Here is a 10,724-nt window from a genome sequence, read left to right on the forward strand (position 1 = left end):
CAAATTGCGCCTTGGATTGTCTCGCTGTGGGAACCAAGGTTTTTGCTTTACAACCGGAAAAACAGAACATCCAACAATTAGACTCTGCTGCATGAAGGTTGACGTACATACAAAGACCGGAGCAACAAAGAAACATTCAGAATCACAAGTTGTGATTAATTAACCCAAGACGCAGATGAAGTATACTTTAGAATACACATGTTGGCAAATATTTCCTCATAATATCCTGAAGACCACCGTGGACATTGTCTTTTGTACGAACAAGGGGTTTCGGATGGTTAGGATGCAATAGGATAATACACACTGGTGAGCTCCTCTATTTCCTGTCAAAATATCTGGACGGTTGAGTTTTAATTGAATCTAGCCTGGCTGGTCTCAAACTGTTATCATTATCACTGATAGTTCAATTTACAGTGTGTAAACCAAGGAGCAGCCATCAGCAGCTTGGTGACAAAAAATAAGCAATAACAAAAATTGCTTTGGCTGTGGTACAGAAACAGGAAACCCTTGACAGTGCCCCTCAGCGGCTTGCCAATACACGTCCCTCGCTGCTGCCCGTCTCAGTATTTGTCGTTACCGGTGAAAAAATAAATAAAAATACAAAGCAGGTTACGAGAGGACACGCCACCCTCCCAGCGTCGTAATTCCACCGGCATGGAGTGCGGACCCCTCTGCTAACATTTAAGGTGCTTCTTGCTGGTCATGTCATTCCAGATGCGATGCATCTCCTCGGGGGAAATCTGGTGAACGGTGACGATGCGGCGGTAGCGGCAGAGGCTGTAGGCCATCTTCCAGTGGTTGAAACCGCTGTTCTGGAAGGGGTGGATGCCCAGCTTGCGGAGGCACACGCCCACGTACACGTCCTCCAGGTGCAGCAGCCTGGTGTGCAGGGAGGTCTTGTAGATGAGCTCGGCCACGTCCGCCGAGAAGACGTACCCAGTGCCGGAGCAGAACGGCGGGTACTTGCTATCTGGGTACAGATCCCGTGGCATGTACCACTTACTGCGCATGTCTCTGATTGGCCCGCCGTTGATGACGTAGCCAGTGAAGTAGCGCCTCCTCGGCTTGGTGGTGGGCTTCAGCAGGTTGTAGATGAGGTTCTCCATGTTGACGAAGATGTCGCTGTCTGTCTTTAGGATGTACTGAGCCTTGGGACAGAAGGTTGCCACCCAGCGCATGCCCATGAGGGTCTTCAGCGTCAGGTTGTGGTAAGAGTCGATGAAGTCCTCCACCACGATGTCGTGGAAGATCTGACTCTCTTGCTCCACCATCTGGTTCAGCACAGTGTCCGTGTTGCGGCCCAGCAGGAACAGCGTGACCACACGCACCTCGGCGAAAGTGCTCTCGTCGCCCCAGGTCTCCCGGATGGCCTGGCGAGCGTCAAACTCCTTGTGGGTGGTGCTGATGAGGATGATGAGGAAGGGCGCCTCCGCCTCGCACTTCTTCTCCTCGTTGATGACATAGCCGAAGTCGTGTGGGTTGAGGGAGCGCGTGCGGATGTTGCTGAAGGTGGTGTTCTTGTGTGGCCTGGAGGTCTTGCGGATGGGTATGCTCATCTGGCCCACGTAAGAGGTGGAGGGCCGTGAAATGCTCAGGTACCACAGAGCGCTGGCCCAGCACACCACCGTCAGCAGGTACAAGCAGGAGACCTTTGAAGGCATCGCTGTTCACTGGGCTGGCGTCACCACCGGCAGCAGCATTGGGAAGACGGAGGGTACGCCGCCATCAGTTATCCAATTCCTGGCCGCGCAGCTGGAGGCCGTCGCTGTGAACCCGCTTGGCATTAATGTCGGCTAAATAGAGTCCTCAGCAGTCTAGTGTTGCTGCGGCGGGAACTGAGGCTCGCGCGGATTTCTTCTATCCGCCATGATCTCATTGGGTATTCCGCTCCACCGTCAGCCTCGGGTCGAACTCGACTGCATCTGGAGATAAGAAAACACAGTCAATGGCAAGGGTTTTAAATTCCGTACCCCCCATACGTCGTGCTGCATACACATGGTGCACCCTGATTTCATTTTACATAATCTAAATTTTATCTGAAATACTTAAAATCACATCGGGTGCCGCAGAGCTTGGCCTTTTTCTCGACTGAGATTTCATCACAGCCCACAGCGTCCGCCAGTCAGCGCAGCACGCAGCTCTTTGCCGCTACCGGTTAGCCTATCACTCCATCTCTGTCTCGGCTAAGAGCTCTGTGGTCTGGGGAACCAGAAAACCCCCGCGGGGAACGTCTGTATCGATACGTCCTGCTCCGCCTCAACTCCAACCACTTCTGTTTACAAAAGCTGTTTATCTCCCCTCTTCTCCGCCCATAGACCAGACAGTGCAGCCCTTCCCACGGCAGCCTGATTATTTCAGGAAATTGTTTTGGACCAACAGAATTTGCATTTCTTTAACCTTTTTTTCCCCTTTATTTCGGTCAGTCTGGGGTCAGTTCGTGGGATGTGGGGAGCTTTGCGGGGATCTTTGTAATAAGAGTTTGCATTTCCTTGGCAGAAAGGAACTACTCGAAAGGAACTATTCAGTCACTGCTCGTGCTAAAAGCCAAGAACAATCTCAGGGAATCTCGTCTGACTCGGTTTTAGCCTGTTTACTACTCTGCACTCACATTTTACATTACCCCTCCGACCATTTGTCCTTCATTTTGCCATATTTTGCATTTAAGTCCATTTCAAAAATTGGAAGTGACAATGCTTTAACACACAACTCCTGAACCTTGAAAACTCAAAACCCTTAAACAAGGACAATATTTTCTCTTTGGAAGATTTCAAATTCCACTCGAAATACAGAAATGGTGGAAACTACTGTAGCTCTTGGGCTGCGAGATCAAAACTGCACTAATTCATCTGACTGATCAGTTCCAGCACAACAGCAGCTCCCGTGTTCATCAGGACAAATTTCACTCTGAAAGTGAAAACTATTCGACGTGATTGAAGGTGCGACTCCTTCTTTGTATTCGGATTTTGATGAGTCACTCAGTGAAGGGTAATATGAGGGGTCATTATGAATTATAGCAGTCATTTTGCCATGGACCTAAATTTCGTCCTCAGTAATTATTTTTAGTTTGCTTTTGCCGGATTGACTGCCCATGAATCGAAAAGATTTGTTCGCCAGGAACAAATCGTACATTTTGTGACGTCTTCCGCTGCTAACGGGATCGCGGCGTAGTGCCGTGGGATTAGTTCATTGTAAAAAGTGTGCCTTGGTTTCAGAGAGCCCCGGACTGGTGAACAGACTAAAACTCAGGATGTGGTGTTTAGCTGAACATGTGGACAGGCAAAACCCTGGGATAAAGTTCCATTCTAAACAAGGAACAAACTGCCCATTCCTGCCAAACACAAACATTTGGACATGTTTTTGTAACGTGTTTTTATTTGGGGGGGGAGGTTTTTTTTTTTATCGTGAGGCAAGGATGGATGGCATCTCCCCGAACCTCAGAGTTCTGCTCAGCCGGCGCAAATCTGATCCGATCTCTGCCTGAAACCCCACAAACAAGACTTTTTATGACTAATCTGTTTTGATGCGGCAGCGGTGGCACTCTTCTTCTCATTCTTCTTCTTCTTCTTCTTCCCCGCCGCACATACAGTAAGAGGGGAACAATAAATAAATCCCAGAGATCCTATTAGAGATACTGTGTCTGTTCAAAAGCGGCGAATCGCTCAGACCACTATCAGTCGCCGGGAAGAGATAATAAAACCCCCCCCCCCCAAAAAAAAGACCGGCTCGTTCTTTTTTATCGCGCTTCGGAATCCTGTCTCTCTCTCTCTCTGTCGTCTTTTCATCATGACATACTTTCTCTCCGTTCCCCTCTCTCCTTCCACTCTACTTGGCACTATCTCTCTGTCTCGCACCAAAAGCAGAGTCATCAATCTCTCAGTCTCCATCTCATCATGGCCGCTTCTTCATCCCCTCCTTCCTCCCCCTCTCTTCTTATCCTTTCAATCAGTCTCTCTCTCTCTCTCTCTCTCTCTCTCCCCTTCACTGGCTGTTTGATCTCTCTCTCTCTCTCCCTCCCGTCCTCCCATTTAGGTTTCCTTGTCGGTTCTCCCAGCAGCATATTAAGCGAGCGCAACTTTAATCTCTCTCTCCGTCCCTCTCTCTCTTTTATACTCCGTACTCTCTTTCTACTACCACTCCCCTCCCCCCTCCCCTTCCCTCACTCACTCATCATATTTGGGACAGGCCCGTCGGCCCTGCCCCACCCAATTTTTCTACACCTCCAAACGCTGATCAGGGGTTGCCTCCTCTCTCTCTTTTCAACTCTACCTCTCATTTCACTCTCTATATTGTTCTCCCGCCGCTCTTTCTACGACCACTCTTCCCTCCCCCTCCATCCTACACCCCATCCCTCACTCAGATTTCTTCTTCTTCTTCTTCTTTCTCCGAACATAATATAAACGATGGATGGACAAAAAAAAGAGGTGTTAAACTGTACAGGAATGAAAAGGATAATTATTAGTCTGATCATTAACAGGCGTTCACAGAGCTTGCCGCTAATTATCCGTTGTCATGGCGAGAGAGAGAGAGAGAGAGAGAGAGAGAGACAGAGAGAGAGCGACAGATAGCAGAGAGGGAGTAATGTAATGTGCTTCAGGGGAGCAGTCATTCCTAAAGTGTTTTCACCGTGTCTCCATGGCCATCTGCCCAAATTAACTCTGCACCGTGCGATCCCGAAGAAGAGACTTTCCATTAAAACACTTTGAGGGGAGGAGGAGAATACAGTTTAGGTTGAAATACGAGGTTAGACAACTACATTCAATTTTTTATATATATATATATATATATATATATATATATATTTACATATATATATATATATTCTAACTTTTGTGATATTGTTGACATAGAGGTTTATTGTATTTTCTCCGTTTATGGTTTTTTGGTTTGTTGCATATTGCCACGTCTCTACATTTTCATAGAATTTTGGGGTTTATTGTATTTAGCTAAAATTTCAGGTGTATTGTATAATGCCAAATGTTTCTTTTGCAGTGCTTGTTATCCAGGGAATACGCAGCTCCCCCGTTCACTTGCATTTGTTAAAAGGCCAGTATTGCCCGTTCCAATATGGCGGCAAAAACTGTACATATTACCGGGAAGGAGAGAGAGAGAGAGAGAGTGAGAAGAGATAACAGTAAGAAAAACAAATGTCATTTAGCATAGTGCAATAGCCCTGTATGTCCATTGTGTGTGTGTGTGTGTGTGTGTGTGTGTGTGTGTGTGTGTGTGTGTGTGTGTGTGTGTGTGTGTGTGTGAGGACAAGATGAAGCGAGTGCTGATAGAAATATATGAGCAGATCAATCATAAACTCGGAGCTGTGGGACGACATCTTACATCGACACTGCAATTCTGCAGATGTAACAGAAAGAGAAAAAGAAACGGAAGAAAATGAATAACCAAAGTAAAAGCCATTACTGCAGGACTCTGATCTGCTGAAGGAAGCAAAACACCACGGGAGATCTGTCATCACATCACAGGGCGCTAATAGTGCATTATGGGAAAAAGCCTTTTTCTGATGTGTACACTGATCCGCCACAACATTAAACCACCACTAATAACCGCTAATATTGTGTAGCTCCCCCTCATGCCGCTCAAAATAGGCCACTGCCATCGGGGAATACTGTTGCCATGAAGGGATGGGCTTGGTCTCAAACAATGTTTAGGGAGGTGGTATGTGTCAGAGTAACATCCACATGAATGCCAAGACCCAAGGTTTCCCAGCAGAACATTCCCCAGGGCATCACACTGCCTCCGCCGGCTTGTGGACAGGGTGGTGGACAGAGGTTAACATGGGCACTCTGACTAGTCTGAGGCTACACAGCCCCATACGCAGCAAGCTGTGATGCACTGTGTTCTGACACCTTTCTATCATAGCCAGCATCAACTTTTTCAGCAATTTGTGCTTGGATCGGACCAGACAGGCTTCACTTTGCTCCCCCACACATCAATGAGCCTATGGGCACCCATGACCCTGTCCCGGTTCACTGGTTGTCCTTCCTTGGACCACTTTTGGTAGGTACTAACCACTGCATACTGGGAATACCCCACAAAACCTGTCGTTTTTCCTGACTGAAATAACTGACTGTTTACCTGCTGCCTAATATACAGTAGGAGCCACTGGAAGAGGCCTCTTCCAGCAGGCTGACAGCTGAATTGCAACCAAGTTCCAGCCAGTTTCCAGCCAACCACCATGGGTTCCCAGCCGGTTCCCATTCACCTGGAATTCCCCCTCCTTCTCATGTGTCCTGACAGGTCGTGTTTAATTTCGACTGTTAACACGCCCATTTATTCAATTGCAGTGTGTCACCATGAGGTGGCGCTAACTTCACAAAAAACACAATCACATTCCAGTGAGAGATTTCAGATTTTCACCCCTAACCCTGACATGAGATGGTACACACTGTTGACTCAATACAGATGAGATTTCTGGTTCCGGTGAGAGCTACCACTTCCGGTCCCGGTGACGTCTTTGCTTGTGCACTGTTGCTGCTACTGTTACTGCTGCTGTTGCTGCTGTTTTTGTTGCTGCCGTTGGTATTGTCGCCGCTGCTGGTGCTGTTGTTGGTGCCGCTAACCTTATACCTTAACTGGTGTTGTCGTTGCTGCTGCTAACCTTATACCTAAACTTAACGTAACCTTATACCTCGACTTAACCATCTCTAACCTGAGTGACCTTTCCAGTTCTGGTGAGAGCTACCACTTGCGGACCCGGTGACGACTTTGCTTGTGCGCTGTTGCTACTACTGTTACTGCTGTTTTTGTTGCTGCCGTTGTCTGCTGTTGGTATTGTCGCGGCTGCTGGTGCTGTTGTTGGTGTCGCTAACCTTATACCTTAACTGGTGTTGTCGTTGCTGCTGCTAACCTTATACCTAAACTTAACGTAACCTTATACCTCGACTTAACCATCTCTAACCTGAGTGACCTTTCCGGTTCTGGTGAGAGCTACCACTTCTGGTTCCGGTGACGTCTTTGCGTGTGCGTTGTTGCTGTTGTTTTTAATGTTGTTTTGCTGCTGTTGCTGCTGGTGTCAATGTTGCTGCTGCTGTTGTTGTTGCTTCTGTGGCTGTTGTTACTGCTGTTGTGGTTTTCTGTTGCTGTTGTTGCCACTGTGGTTTGAGTCGCTTCTATTGTTGTCTTTGTTATTGCTTTTGTTGTTGCTGTTGTTTCAGGACCATTATTTTGTAATGATCGGCTGACAACTGCTATCTATCTCTTTCTTTTTTGTATTTCTTTGTAAAGCGCATTGTGTTGCCCTGGTATGAAATGCGCTCTATAAATAAAGTGTGACTTGACTTGACTCATTACCTGAGATAATGTCCTTTGAACCCTGACCAGAGGTCAGCTTTCAAAGTTCAATTGTTTTTTGTCATATGAATGAGAACAGGTCTTATTGATTCATTTTAATCTACATATTTCACAGCTGTTTAATTAAAAATTGGGAGCCGTTTTTTTAGTTACATTCTTAAAATTACAAAGTTCAATAGCTTTGTAATGAGAGCACTCAAACGAAGTCTATGTAATTATAGTTTCAAGTTTATTGTCAAATACTTGATAACAATGCAATCATCATTACCAGTAATGAGATTCTTAGTCTCAGTGCTAACTCAACTTTACATAATATTTAAAATAAGGATATTGTAGAACAGTCCTTAAAAACAGAATTTAAAGAGTATTTAAACAGTACATTTTAAACAAAATTTAAAAATCTAAAATGGAAAGAAGTAGTGTAGTATAAGCAATATACATGATTTTATCTAAAAGAAAGACAAAATAAAATTGCAGACAATGACAGTGAGTCAACTTGATAGTGGACATCTTAAATAGCTGTGGGCCAATGCAGTGTCAAATCGAATGGTAAGATAGACAGTGTTTTAAGACAAACACTGCAGTATACTACCAAGAGGTAAGACAAAACGGGTATGCAATACTTGATAAATTAAAGTAACTAGTCTTAAAGTTTTACTAGCCTCTTTTTAAAGTGGCCAAGTGTGGGGAATAATAGCTCTTCTAGTCTTCAGCCTTTTGAATTCAAAATGAGGGTTTTTGAACTATCTAATTGTTATTTTACTTGAAATAATTGTGAAATATCACAACAAATTTCTGCATTTAAACCTCTGTTCGAGAAACGGTATATGCTGTATAATCGCCATATGATAGTAAACTAGATATTTTATTCAATTTTCACCTCTCAGTGTGACGGGGGTGGATTCCTCCATTGGAGTGTGGAGATTTTGGTTGATGGGATCCTTGGATTCCCCCCTAACCCTGGTTTTAATCAGGTGGGGTTTAGGCATTTATTTGTTTGTGTTGACCACACGCCCGTTTTTTATTTGAGTAACTGTTTATATTTGAGGATATATGGTAACTCAAATATATCCGACTACATATCCTAATACATCCTCTGAAGTACGCAACCGAGGCGTCATCGTCGATTCATCCCTTTCATTCCACTCACACATCAAATCCATAACCAAATCTGCCTTCTTCCACCTCAAGAACATCTCCAGACTCCGCCCATCACTGTCAGAGTCCGTGGCTGAAACATTAATCCACGCTTTCATCACCTGCCGTCGGGACTACTGCAATGGAGTCCTGTCCGGGGTTCCAAGCAAAGCCCTGGACAGGCTCCAGTATTTTCAAAACTCTGCTGCCAGAGTTCTCACCCGCACCGAGCCCTGGCAGCACATCACCCCCACCCTCATCAATCTCCACTGGCTCCCTGTCAAATCCCGTATCTCCTATAAAACCCTACTTTTAACCTACAAATCCCTCCACGCCCTTGCCCCGCAGTACCTAGCTGACCTCCTCCACCCCTATGCCCCATCCCGGAAGCTGCGGTCCTCGGACACGGGTCTGCTCCCCACCCCCCCCGATGAGGCTTCGAACCTTCGGGGACAGAGCCTTCAGTGTGGCAGCCCCCACTCTCTGGAACTCTCTCCCCACTGACATTCGGAATGCTCCATCCCTGGCCGCCTTCAAAAGTCTGCTAAAAACTTACCTCTTCAACGACACCTAATGCCCCTGACCATTTCTTGTTTTCTTTTTTCTGTTATTTATCTTTTTTCGATTTTCTACCCTGTCTTGTTTTATTATCTACCCTGCCTTGTTTGTTTTTTGTTTTCCCATTGTAAAGTGTCCTTGGGTTCCTGAAAGGCATTATATAAATCCCAGTTATTATTATTATTATACGAATTATCTTATCTTTTAAACCTTACACTGCTATTATGTACATTATCATCTCAATGCTAATCCTGCTATTTGTTGTTATTTTCATGTAATTTATTGTCTCAAGCTCATTCAATCGTCACAGAGAACACAGAGGAATGTTTTCCTGAAATATTTGTGTTTATTTTACGCAAGCACTGTATGGAATGAGAATGGCGTCATATAAATATGTGTGTGTATATATATATATATATATATATATGTATATATATATATATATATATATATATACGCACTTTGTGTGTGTGTGTGTGTGTGTGTGTGTGTGTGTGTGTGTTTGTGAGTGGGAATATACCTATATCATCCGGGACCTCACCATACGACGCAACATTTTTTCGCACGAGGGGACTCCCCGAGGGGCACTAGGACCTGGGGGAGCTCCCCGAGAACCTGGCACTGGTGATGCTAATGAGACGTCATTCATCGGGGTTTCAGCACGAGTTCCGTGTTATGTTTTCACCGTAACTTTCACTTATTTCACCTTACCAGTCCACTAAAATTTGTTTCTGAACAAATTTGAGGCGAGAAATAATCAACCCAGTTGCTGAATCTTCACTCAAATTAGATTTACAAGATATCATTTCATTCCCACTTTTCGGTCAGCCACGCCCCAATCACGGATCTGCCTAGGCTCTGTCATGCTCCAGCTGTCCTCTCTAAGCGGCGCCTACTCTATCCCTACCTATATATCAGTATATACTGTATGAGTATATAATCCCTATTTACGTATTAGAAACTAAAGTTACTGAGGTGCAGACTGAATTATTCATCACACTTAAATGCAGATATGAGCAGCCTAGTAACTGGAGTCTTACTGTCTATGAATGCAGAAAAAAAAACAGTTTCCAAATTTAACACACATGGACACGCACACACACGGACACACCGACACACACACCCCCACACACACATGCATGCACACACAAACACACACACACACACACACACACACACACACACACACACACACACACACACACACACACACACACACACACACACACACACACACACACACACACACACACACACACTATCTGCAGCTCCTGCCTTCCAATATAAGATAAGCACGACAGGAGGTTCATACAGTAATTGACTGCCGGCGGAAAAAACAAATTGCCAGCGTTCTATTCATTGTTTGATCCTCTTTTCTCTTCAATATTCCACCAAGTCCACAAAGTCCTGATACGCTGCTTTCCAAACATTTAAAAGAAGAATTAATACACAAGGAATTGAATGGCAAACAAGCAGCTATTGCAGCTATTCTGTATCGTGACTTAGTCTGAGGGAGCTACAATTATTAAAATGCAAAAGCAAAGGAGAAGAAGAAGGAAGGACCGCACGCCCCCCACTGCTTTTGGGCTTTTTGTTTCTTTCTTTTCCCCGCGGAGAGACGGGAGCGAGCAACTGTGGATAAGGAACAGGACAAAACAGGGGTATGGGCAGGATGTGCTGCGTCCGCGGAGCCAAGGCAGCTCAAGGAGCCACTGGGGAGAACAGGA

The 10,724-nt window shown here is 45.4% G+C and overlaps 1 protein-coding gene across 1 annotated transcript; it reads right to left on the bottom strand.

Moving 5' to 3' along the window:
* Window positions 1-674: 674 nt before the first annotated feature.
* On the bottom strand, window positions 675-1,700 carry LOC307245142 (beta-1,3-galactosyltransferase 1-like; the record flags this gene model as incomplete). The annotated part of the gene is given in 2 exon segments (XM_080020572.1): window positions 675-1,667; window positions 1,671-1,700. Coding segments are annotated over 2 exon segments (1,023 nt in total).
* Between the last annotated feature and the right edge of the window lie 9,024 nt (window positions 1,701-10,724).

The sequence above is a fragment of the Zeus faber genome, assembly GCF_960531495.2.
Source record: "Zeus faber genome assembly, chromosome: 2".
Classification (NCBI taxonomy): Eukaryota; Metazoa; Chordata; class Actinopteri; order Zeiformes; family Zeidae; genus Zeus; species Zeus faber.